The sequence below is a fragment of the Calypte anna genome, chromosome 11 (assembly GCF_003957555.1).
Source record: "Calypte anna isolate BGI_N300 chromosome 11, bCalAnn1_v1.p, whole genome shotgun sequence".
NCBI classification, from domain to species: domain Eukaryota; kingdom Metazoa; phylum Chordata; class Aves; order Apodiformes; family Trochilidae; genus Calypte; species Calypte anna.
Genome location: NC_044257.1, coordinates 6,563,712 through 6,588,510, shown reverse-complemented (window position 1 = coordinate 6,588,510; position 24,799 = coordinate 6,563,712). Strand labels below are relative to the sequence as shown.

The 24,799-nt window shown below is 38.1% G+C and overlaps 1 protein-coding gene across 2 annotated transcripts; it reads right to left on the bottom strand.

Annotated features, from left to right (window-relative positions):
- Positions 1 to 476: 476 nt before the first annotated feature.
- Positions 477 to 13,028, bottom strand: BRD7 (bromodomain containing 7). 2 transcript variants are annotated; one of them, XM_030457865.1, is made up of 17 exons: positions 12,871 to 13,028; positions 12,324 to 12,532; positions 11,468 to 11,597; positions 11,183 to 11,240; positions 10,364 to 10,508; positions 8,942 to 9,052; positions 8,411 to 8,592; positions 7,438 to 7,561; positions 6,765 to 6,840; positions 5,862 to 5,969; positions 5,169 to 5,301; positions 4,364 to 4,475; positions 3,726 to 3,776; positions 2,775 to 2,886; positions 2,486 to 2,629; positions 1,307 to 1,450; positions 477 to 661 (listed from the first exon to the last, which is right to left on the bottom strand). In XM_030457865.1, the coding sequence occupies exons 1-17, from the start codon at positions 12,917 to 12,919 to the stop codon at positions 597 to 599; spliced, it is 1,953 nt and encodes a 650-aa protein (XP_030313725.1). In that variant the 5' UTR covers positions 12,920 to 13,028; the 3' UTR covers positions 477 to 596. The 2 variants fall into 2 exon arrangements, with proteins under 2 accessions (XP_030313725.1, XP_030313726.1); XM_030457866.1 differs by lacking the exon at positions 12,871 to 13,028 and adding an exon at positions 12,748 to 12,827.
- Between the last annotated feature and the right edge of the window lie 11,771 nt (positions 13,029 to 24,799).

Sequence of the window (24,799 nt, the reverse complement as noted above, 5' to 3'; positions counted from 1 at the left end):
TCCTAATGTTTCTAAGTTTGCCCTCAAGTATTCTAAAGAATACCATGAGTACCTGGCCTTAATTCTCTAAGTAAGATTAATCCACCTTCAAAGTCTCACAAAACTCATCTTTTGTTAATTCATCAGGCTACATCAGGTTTTTTTTTTAAAAAAGTTTATTTCTCTTCCTCATGATCATAAGAGTTGCACAGTAGTTTTAAAAAGGGAAACTTGCATGTTTAGATACTCATGATTCTTGCCCCAATGAGGTTCAGATACAGAGTCTATACATTGTTTTTAGAAACTTTTGGTTGAATCCCTGCACCACATATAGGCACATTTTCACTTATGCTTTGACTTTTCCAGACACTTAACAATCTAGGAAAAATTAAATGCTGCAAGGGGTTCTTTAAAATAATAAGGAATGAAAAAAGAAAAATTTACTTGATTTATGTAGTAGAAGTAACTCTAATACAAACCATTCAATTTCAAATGTCATCAGTTCCAAAATTTAATAAACAAAAGTTTGAAAAAATACATGTTCAGCAATGCACCTGAAGAAGTTTATCTGGTTCTTAAACAGAATCAAACAAACAGCTGTAAACGTAACTGAAGCTTCAGACTGTAACTGGACCACAGTTGTTTTCAGGGACGGTGACAGTCTTTTTGGGTTCCTGAAAGTCTGAAAGTTTACAACAGATACCAGGTTAGTTAGGATACGAACTTGTAAATAAATGAAATGCACATGCAGGAGTCATTTGCTATTTGTACAGATAGTCCTGAGTTAGCTGTACCCTCTGTAACAGTCCAAGAAAATGTTTCAGCTGGATCTGTTACACAGCCACTCTGGTACAGTGCTGTGAAATTGCTCAATAGTACTGAACTTTCTTCAGCAGTTTCCTTGAAAAGATAAATTCCTGAAGTAATCCTGCCCATTTTCCTTGAATAACACCTTAAATTAAATTTATAAACCACAGACTGAGTAATCTGTTGTGTGAATTACTTTTCTTGAAGGGAAATTCCTGTCTTCCTTACAAATTGGGGACAAATATGACCTCCTGGTAGGTTTCTATAGTTTATGTGCCACAAGGGGGAGATCTGGGTCTGGCACTTGATTTTTCCAGTGACCCAACTCCTTAATTCAGCAAAACCAGTAGTTTACTTATGGCTGCATGAGCTGAGTTGAACTGATGCTGTCAAGTTACAAAGCAGGACAGCTGGCCAAACTTAGCAAAAGGGGTGCACAGCCAAAACCTTAGAGAAGAAGGAAGCGTGGTGGTGTCCTTCTAGGAAGTGAGGAATTTTAACCCCTTTTTTGTATACTCACCCTCTGTCAAATCCACCCAGCTGTCTTCTGTATCAGGTAAAGGAACTGAAATTCCCATCGCTTTCCGGATTCCGTAGGTACTAACAATGTCCCCTGGAGTCACTTGTTGTGCAAGTTCTTTCAGGTTATTTGTTACTCTCTCCGCTAGAAAAGAGAAGTGGATACATTACTATGCCACAGGTACACACAGAATCCCTGAGGTGAGCCCTTCACCCTGTAAGCAGTTGAACTATTAGAGTACAAATGGAATTGTCTTATGTTCATTATGTTATGAACTCTTCTGCTGCAGCAGCATTACTTCTGGTATACTGAGTGCAATCTTGCACGACATCCTGGGAACTATAAAAAAGCTGGTTAAGAACAGGAGGAATGAAGCAGCTGCTGACCAGGGGTTGCTGCCCTCACACAACAGTTAAAAAGAGTAAGCTAATGACACTTATGTCACTCTGATACATCATCTGGGAGAGCTCTGGCACTCAGCCCTTGTGTCAGTAACATCTGGCTGTCAGGATTCAGGGTTTAGTTTTGTATATTAACCAGAGAGACTGTTCTCTCTGGTCCTCCTTCTAGGAGGAAGCTGTAAGTACTTAAAACTTAAGAAAGGTAATATTTGATCTGGTTTAGACTTGGTACAATAGCAACCCAGTAATTTTTCTGCAATAAGGGGAATGATCTTATCATAGTGAAGGTGGTTACTTAGACCACAGATGCTGTAGTTTGTAATTGCACACGTCAGGTTTAGTTGCAAACCAGACACCCTCTGCCCACAGTCCTGTCTTAGAAGACTGCCACTAACACAGGCTGCATAACTGACCTGTGAGACAAGGTTTGTTCACATAATTGTAGAATGTATGGTTATTATTTATTATAAAGCAGACTGATAACTAGATCAAACCTATAATAAAGCCAGCATTACAGTAAGAATTTGGTGATACTTAAGTAAAGACACTGTAAAAATCACAGAGTAAGAGGTGTGTCTGCACCATGTCATCAAGAAAGCTCCCAAATACTTGCAATTGCTATTGAAAATTTCATCTGGCTTTACATACAAAATAATCAACCTTCTACTCCTAACAGAACACCTATTCTGCACTGTTACTTAAATTTTGTGTTTCTTGGAGTTCATACAAGTTAAGACTTGATCAGTTCCATAAGAATTATCAGAAAAAGTCTATTTACCCAAGTGCATCTCTCTGTAAGATGGACCCAGAAGACAAATCATATTAGGGGGTGGTTTTGTACTTAGCCGTTCATTTTGAGCATCCTGGAGTTCTCTCAGAAGCTTTGTTGTTTCATCAAGTTTCCTCTGGAAGATTTCAGCCTCTGTTTAAGGAAGAAAAGTCCTCACTAGTAAGTATACATTTATTTTCATTATGATATAAAACACACAAAGTCTAACTGTGTAGCAGGACTGAGAACCCAACACAGCTGCAGACATATCAGAAGTGCAGGTACCAAGAAAACTCACCCTCAGAATCAAACTCTTCTATAGGTAGTCCAAAGTTTGTCACTGCTTTTAGTGCTGTAAGTCTGTCATTATTAGCAGAGTCCAACCTGGCCGCAATATCAATGTCCATAATCTAAAACAAAAAAACAAAAAAACAAAAAAACCCCAACCCAAGAAACCCATTATAGTCTGCTCCATGAGTGACCACACAGTGTGAAAGCTGAACACACACCCTGTGAAACCTTTGTGTTCTAGTTATTCAGTTTATTATTCTATTTCACACTCAAATAGAAAACAGTATCTGCTAAAACCACCCTCTGGGGGCATGCAGCAATGATGTAGTAACTTCAGACCAACATCCCAACTCAAAAAAACAACCCAAACAACTCAAAACTTCAGCTCACCTAAAGCAGAGTTTATCTAAGATCCGAGTCCAAAATTCAAAACCAATCTGGTAACTGGCTGCAGACGAAGGCTTCAGGAGAGCAGCCCTTTGCCTAGCACTACTGCTATGCTTTCTCTGACTGAATAAAGTTTGGTGGAATGATTTGAGATACTGTTTGCCTGTAGGAGCACAAGGTATTTGAGAAAACTTCGCAAAGACAGCTACTTATTGTCTGATACTTTACACTTGTAAATTCAAGTTAAACTAAATCAGATTAAGATAGATCTGCTGGTTGGCAGCTGTTGTTTTAGTCCTAACAAATGGTTAAACAATCACAAAGATACCTAAGCATTTCTTTTCAGTTCTCTTGACTTACAGTTGTTTTTTAAGACACAACTTTATGGAGATTCTTACTCTCCAAATGCCTGCACAATAACGTGTTGTCATCATTCACCTGGGGGGTATTTGCCACTTGTCAAAGTTCCAGTGTAGCTGCACAGGCCCCATATTTGTAGGCAGTTTTCTAAATGTGGGGTTAGATGAGGTGTTTAGAGTAGCTCACTAATAGAGAAAAATTTTACCCTTACATCTTTCATTGCATCACTTCCTTCTTGTGGGCCTTCAGCTTCCTCCAATGGCTGAGCAGAGAAAGAAGGCATGACAGTTAATCTTTTTATTAAGTTCTAAGCAAAGCCTTATACAATGCAGTAATTTTAAAATAAGGTAAATACACAATGTCATCAGCAGCTTCCTCTGTAAACTGTGTTACAAAGTACCTATTTTTTGGAGGGCTTTCTTCAGATATTTGTGTGTACTACAACAATTTTTACAGCATGCACTATTGTTTACTGGGGGGCAGGAAGAAATGGAAGGATGATTATTAGAGGCTGAAATGTATTCTGTTTCCCCCCATGATCATGTAATTTCTAAACAACAGCTTACTGGTATCTCTTTACTAAATGGAACAAGAGACAGTGCTGATGGGAGTGAGAGAGCAGACAGAAAAAGAACATGTGACTGTCTACAGAATTTTGTTAATTTTCATGTTTCACTAATTAAGAAGCTGGAGTAATCCCTTTCCAGAAAATCCATCTGCTGGAGACAAAGGTCAGTCTTTCACTTTTACTACCAATTAAAAGGATCAATAGGATTAATATTGTATTTTCCTAGCTTTACAGCTTGTGTGCTAAAACCAAGACAAGAAAGTTCACAAATCCATTCTTACCATTTCTAGTTCTCTGAGAGCTCTAGAATGTCCTCCTTTAGTTAGAACATCAAGCAAACTATCAGCCATTAAGAAAGGATAATCTTGTGATTTCATCAAAAAATCATGAATACTGAAAGACCAAAAGATAGTTAAGGTTACTACTTTTATACCAAACATCTAATGGAAAAAAGTTACTTGAAGTCAAACCACAATGCACTGCATAGAAAATGCAAAAAGTAGCATGGAATTAATGGTAAATGGCTTGCTTTAGGTTTATTTAATTTTTGTTTGTTTTCCTTAACCATTAACCTTTTAACCAATTATCCAGAGCCTTCCATAGTTGAGAAACACATTCAAATTCCATACTGAAACACTAGGAAAAGTATGCTGCCTCAGTCTGAAAGAAGTTACAGAGGCACTTAAAGATTTGCACATTAAAACTGAAGGCACTAATTAATTTCATTAATGTTAAAAAATCCAGTTTTTGTGAACTTTTCTATTACTCAAAATTCTTTTTGGCATTGATCATGAGTTGTTCATAGTTAGTCATAAATATATGCAATTTTTAGACTGTTCCTGTGAATCAGGAGCCTCAAAATCCTTCTGTCCTGGCTCATTTCACTTTACAGGAAAATTCTTAGATTTTTTTCTTACAGCAAAAAAACCCACAAAAAAAAACCCCACACCAAAACAAACCCAGTGTGCTATGAAGACAGCAGTGACATCATTCAGCACCAATGACACAGCTCATACTGCAGAGCTGCACCTAAAGGCTTCTGTGCATGGAAGCTGTAATACACATCTTAGTTAAATGTTTGATTACCTGAAAGATCCTTGATTAGAGTCTTCCCCATATGTTGAATAGATTAAGTCAGAATCTTCTTTGCTTATGTTGGCAAATGTAGAATCATATGTTGGAGCATAAGAACTGTAGGGTCCATAATTCAAGTATGTCACTAACAAACAACAGTACTGATTATTACCTCTGATTTGCTTGTATCAGATAACATGAGAATAGGTTGAAAAACAAGCCCCAAAACCAAACTTTTAGGAACATATTTCTTACAATGAAAACACAGCTTGCACAGAATGCCATCTGTTCACACTGTAACATCTTCTAGTAATATCTACATGAAATGTATTTTATTTACAAATATTTATTAACCAAACTATATACCTTAACTCAACAGGAAAATACAGTTTGGTGCCAGTAACAGGTTCTCAGGCTCCACACTATGGTCTTTCAAAGCTGGCAAAAATCCTTCATCTACCACATGTAGTTCCTCTTACCAGTACAGATGGACATTTTATTAAATACACCTCCTCTTTTGTTTGTGTAATTTAAGACAGACTTTATGATGTACTGCTTAGCTGTGTGATAAATGCAATTATGTGCTTTATGATTAAACAAAAAAAAACTTAATACCAAGCTATCTGTGAGCTAGTAACGAGATTAATATATTCAGTTTATACAAAATGGAGGATTTATATGTTTAAGAAAATAATCAGCACTTGCCTGGAGTAACCTTGTTTCTCTTATCTTCTTTGAACCCTTGTAATGTGTTAACTCCTGACTGAAGTCTTCCTGCTGTCATGCCCAGCTTTACAGGGCAGTACCCTGGTTCTGCAATACATCAAATACAGACAATAACTAAGGCATAGTGAAGTGACACAGGAAGGCATCCAAACTCACTGAGTAATCATAACCAGAAACTTCAAAATGAAGAGGATCCAACTCTCGAAGTATGTTTTACTCTCCAAATGCTTCCTAGTCAAGTCTGTGTGTAGTCTTAAAAATTAATCCAGACCAGGTAAGTGGTAATACTAGTTAAGTAGAGATTTAAATTAAATATTAAGTATTCATTATTAGTATTCTTCCTTGCTATCCTCCCCTAACAGACCTCTGTTGCATCACTAAAGAGGATCCCATTCTTAATGTGAAAGACCCCACTACATAGTCAAGCACCTGCACTCTCAGGTAGTGGCACTACAAATGGAACTGGCATGGCAAAGTTATTTGGAACCAAGACAGTTCCTGGTGCCCAGTTCTGGAGCATCTGAGACCTGCAGACCCTGCACTGTGTACACTGATCAGACTTAAGCCCAGGCATTCAGCAAGCCCAAGCATGTGGCACAGTCTCTTCTCCAATGGCAAAAGCTTTCTCTTGCAGATGCCACAAACAGCTGATGCAAAAAGGAGCAAGGGCTACTGAGGGCTCCCTTCCAGCTGTTCCTAACAACCACCACAATTGGTCTTAATCTATGTGCACCTTCAGCTGCATCTCTTTAAAATCCAGATTTTTCATCAGGCTGTCAAGAAGCATTAGGTTCTTGGCTGGCAGCTGCTGACCTGCCCCAGCAAGGAAGCTGTGTATCAGGTGAGTTAAAGTGGATTGTTACCTGAACTAAGACAACTTACCTCCTGCAGTAAGGTCAACTGGATTAAGAAGGCCCAGAGTTGTTGTACCATCTGGTTTTCTTCTTTCAAATTCACACTGAAGTGAGATCAGATTATAGTAATTTATGTTTTTGTTGAAATTCATGGTCCTTAAACTAAAAGTCTAATGAAACTGTCCTACCCATAGAAATCAGAAAGGGATTTGGAAAGCATCAGTCAGAATTGAGTGCTGCTCTTTGTTTTCACTGGGTAACTTTATAATTGGTATAGGCACAACAAATTAAGAAATTATGATAAACATTTCTACACAGTTTGAAATAACACACATAATCCTTGTAGAAAATTACACGGGCCCAGTATTATCAAACTGAGTTCCTTTTCCTGTAACAGTAAACAGCCTTTCATCAGATATGTGGCTGTTTCAGAACTATGGGGTTTTTTACAGGTAGGATTTGAGGTATTTTTTTAGGTTCCTACTCTTTGTCCTTTTCCACTCGCTTATCTAGAATTTCTAAAAAAAATTAAGTTGCTGATGAAATTCAGCATATATTCAACTGACATGTGGTTTTTTTTAAGCATATGTTACACATATGATCAGTCATGTCAAATGGTGTAAAAGCACACCCTGAGTTTCAACTAATGAGATGCTAAGTTTATGAAAAAGTGACAGGAGTTACCAGAGACAGAGATTTACCTGGCTGTTTGGAAGCCTTCTTGTTAATTTTCCTCCAGATTCTCTCACAATACGATCAATCTGCTCCTGTTCCCTTTCCAAGCTGTTGCTTTGTGATTTGTCTTCAAGCAGATCTTTGTCCTTCCTGTGATGAAAACCCACACAGCTTAGTTTCTAGCTTTAACAGACAGATTTAACAAACACCAATTAGCTGAATATCAAGAAAGGATAAAGTGGTGGAGTTTTTGGTCAGCTGTGCAAACAGTTTTTGTAGACAAAACAGCTAACAAGAAAAAGCATAATTCCTTATGACTCTATTTAGTTGAGCTAGGAAAAATACCTGACAAAGACTTGTATCTGTAAATGCTTTTTGATGTTGGTAACTGTAGAGGTGTCTGTGTTCAGCCATACTAGTGTCCTAGCAGATTCTATATCATCACTCCCACAAAACAAACAACATTTTCAGTAGAATAAAATATTAGATACTCTGGTTTTTAGTACCTGTATTCTCAAATCTGTGAAAATAAAGTCACTAGTATTTCAGGATAGTATACATTCAGGAAGTATACATTCTGTAGCTATGCATTTACATGTTTCAAATACAATTACCATACACAAATATTCAAAAAAAGATACTTGAAATTGGCTCTGTAATTTTTTGTATCAAGATGTTTAAAAGGCCAGGTTTACAAGCTTTCTCCAGAACTCTACTTGTGTGAAACAGACACTAAAATAAAAAATAATGGAAGTAATGGAATTGATGAGGAGTACAGAGTTAAGTACAAAGCAAAAATGATGGTATGATAAAAGACTTCTCTATTTTTGGTATTTGAGGACACTTTATAAAAATGTTGCTCCCTTGAGATGAAGAAGTCTTAGCCTATATGCAGTACCAGTAAGAGAAAACCCCATCCACTTGTGCCTCTAAAAGTTGTTTTGTTTCAGTAGCATTTAAAAGGCTTATGCTGTATCTGTTACTGAGATAATAATTTACTTTTTGTGTTCTTTGCTGGGTGTTTTGAATGCTTTGGTATCACCATCCATGGCTTCTTTCTCATTCCCAGCACCATTTTCATCTTCCCCAGTCTGCTGCAGTTCCATCTTATCCTTCTGCTTCCTTGACTTCTGCAGGTCAGCCATGAATTCTATACTTTGTTTCAAGCTCTGAATTCTTTCCTAAAAAAAGACCAGAATCCTTTCATTTGCTATTTCAGTGAATCTTTTCCTAACTTACCCATAGAGGACAATTTTCTTTGAGTTCTTTTTTTCTTAGACTAGTAACTATAAAGCTAGCTTAGAAAATGAAATACTAAGCACAAATATTTCTTCAATAAGTGACATGGTAGAGGCACTAAAGCATGAGCCTTAAAACCATCTACTATTTAAATTCTAATATGCAAGCATTTGACAAATACTAAGCATGTTTTCATTAATTTTCATGAGATCCCTGTTAGAAAAGTAGAATGAAAGAGGGGTGAAGAAGGAAGGAGCATATTTTAAAATAGTGATTTGTATCTTCTATTACCTGACTAAGTATCTTCATCCCTGAGTGCAGCAGTTTTTTTGCAGCTTTGTAGTAAATGGTGTCTGGTTTGTTGTAAATCATTGCATTTGTACACATGAGTTTGAAGTTATCCTGTACAGACATAACAATTTTGGAATGAAAGTTAAAATCTGATAGTACATTGCATTAAAATCTTTATTGCAAATGCTGTGTGTCCTGAGCTTTCAGGGAAAAGAACTTCAAAGAACTTTTAAAATTAATTAATCAATTAATTCAAATTTAAACAGAATTAAGTATTTAAATTACATTCCAGCCTCAAATTAGCATCCCAATAAATATACTCAAAGTATTCTTAAGTGCCCAGTATTGTTGGTAGTTCTTAAAAGTTTCATCTTAGCTAAAATTACCCACACCTGATCCAGAAAAGAAAAAACAAAGTGAAGCAACATAAAAAAGACAATAAAGCAAAATTTAAAATCAGGAAGGCTACAATTCAGAAGTTAAAACATAAGGAATATGCCAAAGTTTCAGTTACAAAGAAGAAAAGGAACATATGTTTGGTTGAAGTTTATTTCTTGAGGGACTGAGCTAGAAACTTCACTTCTGTGCTCACTGCAGAGCCTCAGCAGGTAGGGATGTTCTAGAACATTCTCAGCTACTTCCAAAACCTGAAAGTTAAAATGAAAAACTAACCAGAAACAGCTGCAACAACAGGGAATATTCTTAAGTTTGGGAGATCTGAAGAAGACTGGACAAGAAAATACACCCAATACTATTAACTAACATCTGCCTAAGATCAACTGTTAATTACACACAGATTACATTTTCTCATGAAGCCAAGTAAATAACTGCAGAGAATGTTAATTGCTGAAGCAAACAAAATAAACCCCCTATTCTTAAAAGCTTTAGGGGTCTTCAGAACAAGCCCTCAAACCCACTGGGCACACTATAGCACAGGTTAAGCCATTGCTGCCAGCAGGACTGAGCTCATCCTGCCTTCACTAGGTGAGGATCTTCCTGCCCAGACAAACATGGCTGGCAGAGGTACAGGAGGCAAACGACAGACAAAGCCAATCAATTCACCGGAGTCCTTTGTTTTGAGAGGCAGTGCAGTGCATTCAAAATCAAGAGAGCAATCTGACAAAAATGCAAACATCTTCATTCTTAAATAAGGATCTGAAGTGACATGCTGAAGGACAGGTTCTACTTAATCCTGCATGAAACCTGAAACCATCCACACCTTTGAGATGCTTTTTTACAAAACAGGAATATTTTGTCTTTCATTCCAGAACTTAACTTTGCTCACAAAAAATTCAACAAGAAACATTTCTTCAGGCTGAGGTAAAGGTTCTTTTGGCATCTTCATATTCTCATGAAACAACAGAGCTGAGGTCAATCGAGCATAATATATCTCTGTAGTCAAAATAAAATTTATAGAATTACCTTTAACTCTTCTATGGACTGGTACCCATTATTCTTGATCTTCTCTTTCATGGTACTAAAATCCATTGGGTTTTTAATGATCATGGAATAGCCAGGGGCAATAAAGTCAGTCACAGGAAATGAAAAGAAAGAACTTGGATCCTTTCTGTTAAGAAATGAAAAGACAGTTTATGTTTCAAGTTATAACAATTAACATATTGAGCTTGGAATTAAATGGAAAAGAAAGGACTGAGCTTAAAAGAATCAAAACCATAAAGCTAGAAATTACTTTCTTTCTCTTACGAAGGTTGGAAAGATCCCATATGCAAGCCTGTATACCAAAAAAGTGCTACAAATGTATTTTAGAAGTTAGTTCTATATTTTGATAACTATCTGTGGCCTCAAGACTTAAAAAAAAAATTTTTTTTCAAAGGCTTTAAAAAAGCTGGCTTCCTATTTTAGTTAAGTCACCAAGAACAAAGGAAACAAATGTCATAGCAGTGTGTCCTTGTCATCTGTAGCACACTGAAATGAAGAGAAGGCAGAAAGCTTGCTGCTAAGAGCTGTGACAGAAGGTGTGCATTTAATTTTCACAGTGGTAACAGCTTTCCATGATGACATTTCCTGAAGACTTTTGGTGATCTCTGACATCCAGTGATGCTATGCACCAGTGTTATCTGTGCTAATGCTGTGTATTTTTAAGCTAGCACTGCAGTTCCTAGGAACAGTCCCATTAGCAATATATATAGGAACAGTGTTTTCACTCAGCTTTTTCTATGCCTTTTTCCTTAATGTTATTTTCATTTCATAGCCCTGAAAGCCTCTAGCACAGACATTTACCTCTGCAGCTGCCTCATGAGTTGATTCAGAGCTTCCTGAAGTGGTGTCTGCTCCACCTCTAGATGAAAAAGAAATGGAGGGAGAAGAGAAGTGAGACAGAACTGACTGAAAGAGGTACTAAACTTCCAAGATATTAGAAATAATCTGAACAGAACTGATACAACTTGAGAATCCATCATAAATGAAAAGAATACAGTGGTAAAAACCAAAAGAGATGTAGAGGCTCTACTGTGAGTCAGTTAAAGAAAACTGGAATTAACAAAACAAATGTTGGGGGGTTTCTACCTTCTTGTTTTGATAAAGTACTTGTCAATGGTTTCTCAGGTGGCAATTCCAATCTGACAGGGGTCTGACATTTCATTTCCTGCTCTCCCTCACTGTCTGCATGGTCTCGATCTCGTTTCCTTTTATCCTCCTAGACAAAGAAAGATTGTTACAAAAACTTTTGGGATCAGCAAAACCAGCACTAAAAAAAAGTTGGTGAATCTTTAAAGAGTTGGTTCTTTATAAACATCTTTAGGTACTGTCTCCATCTGCTGGACAATAAAGTAATTCAGGTATACAATGCAATGTGTTGCAGAATTATTTGTTTTTAAAATGTTATGGACAGCACTTCCACTGGTACAGTAATGACACTGCCCTACACTCTACATAGAGAACTGTCTCCAGTCAAACCCCTAAGGTGATTTTTGAAGGTTTTAGAAAAACTAGTAAGAAATACTCAGGATAATTAAAAATTAGAGGTACTTAAGATTCTTCCAATAGCTGTCTAACATATCACATTAAGACTCCTGAGAGGAAAACAGTCTTCCTTTTTATTTAAGAATCTATAAAGTCTTCATTGGGCTTCAAATAAGTGGATTTATTAATACCCAAATTTCCCCCTCCTCTTTTAATTTCCTGTGCTCTTATAGCTCTCAGTATTTTTTCAAAGATCAGAAATTTCAGATTACTTCACTCACCTTTTTCTAAGAAAAGTCTCTGGAGAACAGAAATTGGCAAAACTGATACCCTGAGTTGGAATGTATTCCAGTTTGAGGACACAAGTTACTGTCACATCTCATCTTTTGATGAGAGGATTACAGGAAGCTGAAAGGCCTTTGTTTTGTTTTGTTTTTTTGTAAAATGCATCTATACATACCTTAACTTTTCTCCTTCTTTTCTCCTTTTCTTCTCCAGGAACTTGCTTTTCTCCTTTCTTTCTCTTTTTCCTTTTTCTGTCCTTGTGTTTTTCGTGTTCAGATTTCTCTTCGTATAGGCTGGACTCAATTCCTGCATTTCCAGTAGAGAGTTCAGCAACTTCACTTCCTCCAACTTTCAGCACCAGCTTCAGTGGCTTCTCTACATATTCTTGAAACAGCAGAGAAAGCAGCCGTGTGAGCACCGCAAACACCACTCTCCTCACTGCCTCAGTAACACAGCACAAGCTCCCCACCCACTCTCCTCCCACAGTCTGTCAACTGTCCCCATCTCAGTTTCTTTCCAAACCCTGCAGCTGATTCAGCACCAAGCCGCTGCTCTCACGGGCGGCACCGAGGCCCCGCTCCCCACCGCCTCAGCTTCACCTCTGAGTTTCCCCTCCCCGCGGCGGGGAGGCTGGGGCCCGCCCGCCTGGCAGTGAGGGCCGAGGGCCCGCGATCCCTTTGGGGCCTTCCTCCTCAGCGGTCCACGGCCGCCCACCCACCCACCCTCGTAGGGGTGCTTGTCCGACTTGTGCTTCTTGTGCTTCTTCCCCATGGCGGTACCGGTACCGGTACCGGCCCGCCCGCCTAGGCCGCGATGTTGTCACGGAACCGGACCCCGCCGACGAGCGGCGCCGCGCGCACCCGGCAAGAGGGGGGAACGCGGCGAGGAGCGCGCGGCCGCCCGGCGCCCCCTGGCGGTCCGGAGGTACGCGGGAGTCGTGCGGCGCAGGCGCAGAGGCGGCGGTTGTGAGGCTCGGGACGGGGATCCGTGTCCCGGCGGCGTGAGGTGCTGTCCCCTCCGATCCGCTCCGGTGAGCGGGGAGATTGGGCGGTTTTCTGTCCTGAGCACCCCCCGTGAGCTGTGTTCGGCCCTGTTCAGCCTGGGAAGGGGTGTTTGGGCCGGCAGACTCGGCCCCATTCCTCGGTCAGCCCCGTTCCTCTCCAGAGCCCTCAGAGCGACCTCGCGCTCTCCCCTCACAGCCCTCGCGCTCTCCCCTCACAGCCTTCCCGCTCTCCCCTCACAGTCGCCCCAGAGCCCCGGGGGATGCCCCTTGCTCCCTGCCTGAGGCGGCTGTCCCTGCAGCCCTGTCCCGTGTGTCCCCACCTTTGGGTCTCTGAGGCAGCACAGTATTCTGGTAGCTTCGGCAGGATGCGACCTAAATGACTCCAGTGTTTGCGCCCGCCTGTGCTGTAGAGTCTCCCCTGCCGTGGCTGTAGTGCCAGGGGGTAAGTGAGATTGTAGCGTAAGGGGTGGTGAGGAAGCCTGATTTCCCGAAACTGCAGTTTACATTGCACCCGACTAGACAGAAAGGGGCTGCGAAGGCTGCCCGCGTCCTGGCTGCGGTGCGGGGCTGTGACTTGGCCGCTCCGTCTGGGTCGGGCACTGCAGGCAGAGCCCCAGCCTGCGGCAGAACCTCGGTCCGGGATAAAGGCCGCTGGCAGTGGCCTGTTGGTCGCTAAGGTTGAGAACCTGTGCCCAAATCTGTAGCAGTGAGGAGAGCATCTTCACAGAGCACAGGGACAGGTCTCGCCTGTGCTCTGACAAAAAGCAATGGTTGTGCCTGTGTGTGCTGGGAGAACAGGCCCAGCCTTACAAGCTTACTGCCTAACCTTACCAGTTTTGACATAAAATCCTTTATAACCAGGTTATAAATTTAAGGAAAATATATCTGCGTTGTCCATTAATGGTGAAAAGAACTTAGGAATAAATTAGGACCTCCTACAAACACGTTTGCCTTGCCTGGCAGAACTTCCCAAAGCAGGCAAATTATTTTCAGAATTAAATTTAATATTGAATATGTAGTCTTTCAAATTTAATAGTGCATTTGCTGATACAGCTTAAACTGCAGTTGTTGTTTCAGGAACACTACATAGGTATAGTTTTCTGCTAATGTGTATTCTGTAATTTGTCTTGAAATTTCACTTCTCTGAAGTTTATAGAGCAAAAATAAACTGTGTCCCTTTCAAAAGAGGAGATTTAATTTTGTTCCCGCACAATAACCTTGTATTCCTCAAGTCTGTTGAGTCACATGTGATATTTCACAGCCAAAGAAAATAGTAGTTGTTAATTAGAAATTTATGATACATGTGGCTGTACATAAGGTTTATTTTGAAAGCTTGGAAAGTTAGAGAAGACTATTGTCCATTCCATCACTGGGAATTTAATCAGATCTGACGGCTTTGTTTTGCATTTCACTGGTTAGATTTACTGTTATTTGGTAACTTACTCAGAGAATTGTGTGGGTGGTGCTTTGGAACAAATCACAACTTTCCTGCTTGATCTTACTCCAGTAGTATGAAATTCAGCTATAACAGACACAGTTGGTTTTCTAATTCACATCTGGATCTTTTAATACTCTAATTACTTATGCAGTGAATGTTCTTAAGCATACTTTAGTGAGAGGTAGAAGGCTTTTGTTTGGTATGGGACCACATGTAGAAAATACAAGACTAGTAAATATTTAAAGGACATGTTTTATAGAGTGAAAAAAAAGTTGCTATATCCCCTATTCCCACAAGAGGATTAAGTTTTTTTCTTTTAAATGTTACATGGCAAGAGCATTTGTTCAATTGTTATTCTGAAATTTCCTGACTGATCTCATCCTGAATTTAATGAAATTTAAGAAAATTATGCGCAAACAAGAAATGTGAGATACTGCCAAAACCGAGCTGCCCTTTTTAGGTTTCTCGCTGAATAACATCCCCTGGATCAGAGAAAGACACTTTTTCTTAACTGTTTTAACAGGCACACATGCACACATTGTTTTTGACATCCTTGTTTCTAGCTCTCCTTTCCAATTAAAAGATCAGTATTTCTTTCCTCAAAAAAAGCACCTATGCAGCCTTTCAAAGCACAGTTCAGCTTGGGCAAACTTGGACAGAGAAGATACTTCCTTAGAAATAAGCCTATGTTCCTTCATACTCAGCTGGCTTTGCTGGAACAGCTGTCGTTCAGATGTTTAAATGTTCTAAAAGTAATTTGTTCTATCACCATAAAAAAACCCAACAAACTTACTATGACATATTTCCTAGCAATGTTTTTCATATTTGCAAATAAGATGTTGTTTTTTGACAACAAATCACAATGTTTACAAACTATACTTTAGCCCAGTAAAAGTGAAAGGCGGTGGGTTTCAGAGGTGGTTCAAGATTGCTAAAGCTTTGCCAGAGCAGTGTATGACCAGTGATGTAGCAAGGGAGTTGTCAGTGTAGACAGCTTTATAGCAGGACTGAATATATATGAGAGGTCTTCTATTTCACCTAAAGATTACAGAACCTTTTATTCAGTTTGATGAACTTGGTTTTAGGACTTAATGATGAAGATTATCACTTCTTATATGTGACTTTTTGATGTAAATTTATCCTTCCTGCATGATTTACTTTTTGAACAAAAGTCATATTGATACTAATGTTGCTCAGTTATTCTTTAGCTCAAAGATTCGGTATTACTATTTGCTTGGTTCTGTGACTATTAAAGCAATTTTAATGTAATTTTCCACATGCATATGGCCTGATAAAATCTGGTATGGCAGATGGACGTTTTCCTCTTTTATTATGATGCATTTTCTCTTTTATACTCTTCCACTCTGTGCTGCTCATTGTGGGGAAGGCAAGTCCCACCTGGGAACACATTGTAAATTAATAGTGGTAAAGAAATGACACTTCACTTTGTCAAAGAAAAGTAAACCTTATTAATTTGCTCATGGTAATAAGCAAATATCTGTTTCTATCTCAAGATACTTAATGCTGTAATAAACTTTGGGGAAAGATTATCATTCATTTGTAATTATGTGATTACCTTATTGTTGATAGAACAGTCATACTGATCATGGTGTGAGATCTGTGTGTAAATATTTGTGTAAGTTTGTTTTGTAAATATCATTCCTGTGACCCTGTCCAGATCCAAGGGATACCTCTTCTAACAACTCTTCTTTGAAGTTATTTTAGGCACCTAAAGAAATACCTTATTGCACACCTCTGAACTAAAACAGCAAAATTTTTGCTAGACATGCATGAAGCTGCATGAAATTTTAGTATTTATGACCTTGGTTCTTGGTTGCTATTGTTGCACAAGTTGGGAAAGTTAAGCAGGATTCAGCTGGGTACACACAGCTTTTCTCCTGAGTGGAGATGGATGAACAAACAGGATTTATCCAACATGCCTGCTTCTTCCTACTCAGGTGGAATATTTGAAGCAAAAGAAGGGAAAAATCTGACTAGCAAACAAGTTGGAACTGGAGCTTGTCTTAGCAGTTGTAGCAGGTTATTTACTTATGGATTGGAGATGTCACTGGCAGAAGAGCTCTAGTTTTAACTTAAGAGTGCAACCTGATGTTTTTTGGAATGTAACTAAATTATATTCAGTATTGATTCAGAATTTGATTCTGTTCTCCTCACTTAGGTGTGTAGACCTGCACATTTCAAATACCTGCAAGCTCTGCTCTATCAAGTTAAGATATTACAAACCTGTTCTGAATTTTTCTAATTCACTTGCTTGGTCAGCTTTCATTTTAAGTCCTAAACAATTTTCTCCATAGTATATATTTAATTACTTATGTCATATTTTAAATTTAATGAAATATATGAAAATGCCTGTGTCAATAGCAAATGTATCAGATTACTCTATTAGACATGTGTGCCACCCAAGGGAAGGTGGAGACGAATGTTTTCATATTAAGTTTTAAGTTGCTGTAAGAGGAGATAATCAAACTAACACTTGTCTTTAATTTGCATTTGTAAACTATAATGGGAGAAAGTTTATTACAAGTCTCTAGCTGAAGCTCTCAGATTATGCTCTTTATTTTAGGCAGCAATTAATCTTTTAAAACTTACTTTGTTTTATGTAGCAGTGTCTCTAGAGGAAATGTAATGAACAGAATAAAATGAGAGCATTAGGCCACTTGGTGGTGTAATATGCAAAGGAAAACCAATCTGTCATGTTCAAGTGAAGGAAATACACATAACAGACCATCTTTGTTTGCTTATTACTTGATTCAACACCATACAAGACTCAACTATGAACAGTTACTTTTTAAAGACCTTTAATTTCAACTTGGTAATGAAGTGCATTTTGTACGAAAAATTCTGATTTCAGCTCAGCTCTTACTGAAGGTGTTTGTGTTTAAGCTATTTGTGATAAGTTAGTTGGTTCAGAAATCCTCAGTTAGTTCAGTGGAAAATCTGTTACTTAAAAATGGAGAGTGCCACATAGAATCTGTGGCCCCTATGTGTGTGACTTTAGTAATAGCTCTGGTTTTCATATAGACTCTAGGATCCCTCACATTTACAACAGGTATAAGAGTTTCTCCTCAACTCTTTGTATTTTATGCACATGACTGAGAAGCTTGGGAGGACCTGTGGCATTTCAGTGCTTTGGGACATATCTTGAGCTGCACAAGCTGTGGCAAGAAAGCAAGGGTAATAGGCACCAACAGTCCAGTATGCTCTCCTGGAAATGCATACACCTGCCAAAATACAGGTAGGTTTGCATGGTGATACTGTAACACATACACTCCTACAGTGGATGCCAAAAGAGAGGGTAATGTCTTTTGTGTGAAGGATCAGGTTGGTGCAGCCCACTTATTTTTCTCCATGTAATAATAACAATGAAAGGTCCAGCCTTTCCATTGCCTTTTAGTTCAAATTACTTTTAGGCAGGTACAGAGTGTTTGAACTCAGCAGGATGCCACAGGGTCTGCAGAGCAGTGTGTGCAGAGACAAAAATTGAGACTGTGTACACTTTTGTTCGTGTCAAGGGAGAAACCTGAGGATAAAAGAATTGGTATCATGCTGCTCAGCAAATTCTAGCAGAAGTAAACATTTTCCATGCTAGGTGGTGCCTACTAAGGAATAGGAGTTTTAGTCAAACTATTATTCTGAAGTGGTACTCAGAATTTTCTGGGGGAAAGAAGAAACAAAGGAAATAGGAGGTTTCCATTTCTGTTTGGCAAAAACACATAACAGTGAAGCTGAATATTTAGACTGAGGAAGGAAAAAAAAGATATTTTGACAGGTATTTGGCTTTAGTTTGGTTTGGCTTTTTAGCCTACAGCCTGGAAATGAAGCAAAATTTAAGAATTACTTCTTCCTGAGCTGTTCAGATAAAACTGAAGCCATGATTTAGCCTTGTCCTTGATGATTTGTACCAAATTTAAGTACTAAAAGAAGTAGCAAAAGTGATCATAGTGTCCAAGAGGGTACTGACCTACTTAGACCTTGGCTTAGGTGAATTTATCTATATCATATTATTAAATTCCTTTGCCAAATCAGAATGTATAGTTCAAATACGAACTTCATTACAAGAGCTGTAAGGAGGGGCTTAATCTTTAAATTGTTACAGAAAGTCCTACTATGTTTCAGAAGACAGTATCAGTGATGGATGATCTATTGCTTATCATGCTTTTTGGTGTGGGTGATGACATCCTGTATCATGTTGTCCTGGAATACCTTCAGCATTTCATTTTTATATGCATCAGACCTGAAATATTTTTAACATATATTCCATAACAAGACAGATAATTTATCTTCTTTTGTTATGCCTTTCTTCTGAAACTTCCAGGTTGTACTGATAACAAAAGATTTAGTGTAGATAGAGAACACACTATTTGTAGCATAATTCCACAGTTCCTGGGTTATCCTCCACAGTTTTCTTCTCTGAGTGAAAGCTTAGATGAAAACAGTGTAAACACAGTAAGGTCATCTGACCCTTTAGATTGCTGATTATATGTAACCGAATAATACTGTTTCACTATCAAAAAATTAAGGACCTATTGCAAGCTATGAATCTCTTTAAAATTACTATTTAGAAATTACTGTGAATGTTTGGTTTAAACCTGCTGGTATTTTATGCTGAACCTGCTCAGTAGAATACAGATTCTTTAGAAGAGATTGGCTGGGGTCAGAAAGTTGCCAAAGAAATGAAATTAAATGGAGACTATTAGAGATTAGGCTGATTTACTAGAAGTCTGCACCAATTTTAGATCTTCCAAAGTCTTTGTTAATCACAGAATCACTGCATATTTTAGATTGGAAGAGACTTCCAAGATCATCAAGTCCAAACTGATCAACATCATAAGCTAACTACTAAACCATGTCTTTAAGGACCAGGTCCAAATGCCTTTTAAATACCTCTAGGAATGGTGACTCCACCACTGTCCTGGGCAGGCCATTCCAATGCCTAGCAACCCTCTCAGTGAAAAAATGTTTCCTAACATGTAGCCTAAAACTCCCCTAGCACTGCTTACAAATTACTAGTTTTTATTAATTTCTAGGCTGATGTGGAACAAGAGGAAAGATGGAGGCAATCTGTGGGGAGGATCATGGCTCCACTGTACTCCTACTCTGTTTCACTTTATTGTGCTGTTCTTCTATTGAGAGGGTTTACTGAAAAAAAAAGTACTAAATGGCAATTATCTGATAATTTTTTTTCATCACCTTTACAGAAAAAATAAAGACATTTGCTCAAGAAAGTGGGGGAAGGGGTTTAAGGATTTAAGCATGTAACTGTTCAGATGGAGTCTGTTTGGTTAGACCTAAATTCCTTATGTCATTGTTCATTAATGTTGTTGTACCAAGTGTTTATGCATGAGTGTCCAAGAAGAACTGGATGTGATCAATTCAAAATGGCCCTGTCATACTGCATGAAGAATTCACTCCGAGACATATATGGAAATGCATGGAAATTTTTTGGCCATAATTTCTTCTGACAGAGTATTCACATTGCTGCTTTAAGTATTTCTCCAAATGTTTTCAGAGTAGGTGATCAATTAGTGTTTTACTTCTATTAACTTAAATCATGTAAACAACAATATGGCCACTTCTTAAAGGATTTTTATGTATCCTATAAAATGAGATCAATCAGATCAGTTGTCTGTCTGGTTCTGTCATCAAGAGGTTTTTAGGAGAGAACTGCCTCTTGTTTCAGTGATTTCCTTGTTTTCCCCCTTTAGTAGAAGGTTAACTGAACTACAGCACTCTGTAAGCCCTGGGGCAAGCATCACATCCTGATCTTGGAAGGGGAATGGACTTTTTGCATAGGTTTTTGTAAACTTCTTTCCCTTTTGCAGTCTTCTTCTCTCCAAAGGAGAATATAAATTCTAAAAATTGTTTGACCTAAGGGGTTATAAAAGCTTACATAGCATTGTGTTAGGCAACTTAGATGTGTGGCACATGGTTATGTGCTGGTGCTACATCCTGATGTTGAACATCTATTTCTCTGAAGGACTTTGCCTTACATGGTGAAGATGGAATGATCCAACATTTGAAGTTCATGTTTTTTCACCCTGTTTTATGGCAGTTGGTTCCCTAAGCTGATTGTTTTCTTTTTCATCAGTATTTTAAATTTTCTACCCTTCATTTCATTCACATGTATTCACGTGACCTTTTTTTGCATATAGAAAAGCATGACTTTCATGTATGACTTTCATACATAGTTACCCTCATACCAATTTTTCTTGGAAAACTGAAATTTAAGGTGTTTAACCTTCTACCAAACTAGCCAGTATTTTTCATCTAAACCTCCCAATACCTTGAGTAATGCAGCTTCTTGCCTTTGGTGGTTTTGGTTTTTTCCTTTGTTGTTCAGGGTAAAATTTGAAAATGTGTTTTCCAGAGAGTAAATTAACAGAAGTATGTAATAGTATGTAACTTATATTTGTTTTAAAGTAAACTTATTACTCTCAGGGAAAGAGCCTAACTTGTGACATTTTGAATACTTGGTATGTTTGGTTTTTTTCCCTCTTAAACCTTTATTGTGGTTAGAATAGTTGATTTGAATGTTCTTCAAGTACATTTCATTTTATAGTAAAGGAGTTGCATGGGCTATTCTTGACTACAGGCAACATTTTTTGCATTAATTCTTCACTGACAAAGTTCTGCATGTTTTGCTCTATAAGCCAGCCAGATACCTGAGGCCTTTACATTTATAAACAAAGAAAACATATATGGCTTAAGCAGGCTTGGGTGGGTGCCTGTCTAACTCAGCTAAACTGGGAGTAAGAGTGTAAATGTGATATGACTTCTCTTAGCCAACAGGAAGCTAATAAAATAATAAACTCTTCAGTTAAATACATGATTCTTCAAATGTTGAAATAAGGTCAGGCTTCTGATAGGCTCTGTTAGTAGATTTCAGGCCACTTTGTATTAGAAACACATTGTAACATGCATTAACTAGAGGCTTTATATTATTTTTCTTAAACCAAGACAGCTTATTCTGTGAATGTAAGGTTCAAGGCCCTCTGCAGTCTAGATGAACTTCTGCTTTTGTAGTACCACCATCTTGGCTACTGTCTAAGGAGCTGAGAGCAAGTTTCATGAATATTAAAAATACTTGAATTCTCATAGGCTTGGGACTTGAAGATTTCACAGCCCACACTGTCACGTTTGAGAGATCAAAAATTGATTTGCTGTTATATTTGCTGACCAATGAGACACAAGAGCAAGATAGGACCACTGTTTCTTCTAGGGAATTTTGTAGTTCATAATCATTTAAATGTTGCCTCCTTGGAAGAGTTTAGCTTAGCCCACAAGGGGAAAAAGACTATTTTACCATAATTTGTTAGCACAGCTCCTGAGTATTTTAGCCAAAATTCATTAAAAACTTACATTTGTTCTAGAGATCAAGAATAATTTAGGATTATTTCAATGCAAACAACAGAAGAATTTGAGCTCTCTGTTGGCTTTTATTATAAGTAATTCTGAATTCTGTTCCATAGTCTTCACTTGACTTCAGTGACTGATGCAGAGCTTCAGCTCCTGAGAGTTCAGAAGTAAGATGAACTTGTATTTTGTATCAGCTATGAAAATAGCTGTTGAGTGACACCTATACAATCAGTAACGCAACAGAACAGAATCAACCTTATTGTTTACTTCACAAGGGAGGTGAAGTGCTGCAGCCACACTTCTGAATGATTTGTTCTGTTCACTGCCACATCCATCTGCATAAATATACTTCTTTGCAGCATTTAGATGAAGAGAAATGCCTCCTCTTTGGCTTTATTAATGTAATTTACTTTTAATAGGGGGGAAAATTGAAATAAGTTCTTTCTGTGAAATCTGTTGAGGAAAGGAATCTAGGGAAAAAAACTTAAAAGTTATTTTTTTTAATCTTGAAATCTTGTGCTTACTAAGTGTTTAAAAATTTCTGGCAGTCCTGTTAGTAAAAATAATTATTCACAGCCTTCTGGGTGTTGTGGGTCTTTTAATTTTATATGTTCAAAAGAAAGGAGGATTCTTCCAAATCCTCAAATGTACAAAGTACATTAATTTCATTTTCATCACATTTCTTCATTGCATTAGATTTGCATGGGTTTTTAACCCAGAGATTTAGCAGCTGTGTTGGAAGGCAAGCTTCCCCCCTCTTTTTTTTTTTTTTTTTCTTTTTCCTTCAGGAGGGCATTTTGGGTCATTTTAGATGAAAGAAACTTCAGTTCATGCTATTATGTTGGTATCCTGGTTACAGTTCAGTTTTGATTCCTCCTCTAGAGGACACACGAAAGGGAAAAATGTTGGCAACTATATTGGACCTCTGGGTTGCTGTGCTCCTTTTTAATTTTAGCACAGATTCTAGTTAATACTATTAACTCTAGTTAGTACTGTTGGTCTTCCTTCTCAGATTGGTCTGCTGATTATCTTTTGGGTGGAAGGATATGTGTTAATGGGAACTGCTTATGTAAAACTCTGTCAGTGTAACTCCCAGTGATGGACCTGTTTTTTTGACCAGGGGAAGGTGGTTCCCTAAGAATACAGAAGACTCACACAATTCACTTACTTAAATACAAGTAACCACTCTAGTTTGCAAGAACAGTTCCAGACACTCCATGCATTGCATGGTGCAGAGACTATAAGGATGTCTACCAAACAATGCTTTTTCTGATTAAGTCATTGTTTAGGGCTCAAAGTCATGTACAGGCACAGGTAGGAAGATTAGGCAGTGTATGGATGGAAGGGGGAGTTCTGGATAGTTCCACTACTAGTGAGTAGTCCCTAAAATATCTAAATTATTAGAATGAGCATATAAAATCTTTTGGATAAAAGAATTTTCCCTGAGGAAAATGCTAAAGTTACTTTGCAGTGTGAATTCTGTGTTATGTCTGCTGCAGGTGCAAAATCAAATCACATTGCTCTTTTTAAATACATTATCTAAATTTATTAGAACACGTAAATTGCTAGCCCTCTACAAGCCTGGGTGCTTACGAAGGACATCTTCCAAAACAGAGACGGAGGAATTTCTGATGTCCATAGCAAGCTTGATTGTATTCTTCTGTTCCTATTTATTTTTAGCCAAATGTAGAGTTATGTTTCACTTTCCATTGCTAATCGCGCACCCATGTGCTGAACATTTTATGATGGGTCTGTTTCTCTGAGGCTGGCTGGTACACGGAGTGCTCATGCTGACAATTGGTACTTCATAAATACAGAATATTAGTAGCCTAAGAGCTTTATTGCTTTGTGTTTAGAGTTTTGCAGGTTGTTTCTGTTAAGAGAAGAAATTGTGGAAAAACACATAAAGGCAGTTCCTTATTCACAGGCAATGACATGCTTATAGTACTGCTTATCTAAACATGATTGGAATCAAATGGCAGCAAATAATTTGTTGCTTTATAGTTTCAAGTCAGTCTTTTGTTTTAGGAAGTGCACTTGCTCTCTTGCTTTGTCTCTCACCTTTCTCTCAGGGATGTATTAGCATGCGTTTATTCCTGTGTCCTTGACTTTCCTGCTGCATACCTTTTGTTTTTGCCTGTGGCTGCCTCAAGTTGCCTTTATATAGCTGCATGTGACTCTGCCAAAAATCTTCAGGCTGGTTTTAGCATTCAAACATGAAGGAAAACCTCAGTCCACCCAGCTCAACTTCTAGAACTTGAGGGCTGCAAAATACATGTTGGAAATGGTGACTGCCTTTTTCAGCCCTTATCATGAAAAAAAAGTCCTTTAAGCTGCTCTCATAAAGGCACATGGCTACTGTACCCGCTAGCCTGAAGGTGATTTAGAAGGCTACCTGTAAGTCAAAATCCAGTTCCTAGGGGATATATGAAATTTGGATATAAATGCAAGGGTATCATGATTTCAGATTTGATAATATAGGAACTGTGGCTTCTATGTGGAACTGAAATTGCATATTTCATATTTCATTGTCTCAGTTCTACAATTGTATACACATTTTCTTAACGGCAGGGGAAATCTACTTTGTGGGTATTTGTGGATATCCATATTGATCACACAGGGAAAACATCATCATCATCTGGAGTAAACAGTTTCAGTACTTTTTGATTGTCAGACTGGTATTAGCAGCTTTTTGGAATGCATCTTATTGTGAGAACTGTTGCTGCTTTTTATGGCTTTTGATAGCATTAGATTGAATTTTTGTTTTGATTAACATTAGAATATAGCACATTAAAAGGTTTTCTGCCTAATATGTACTCTGGTGGCTGGTTTG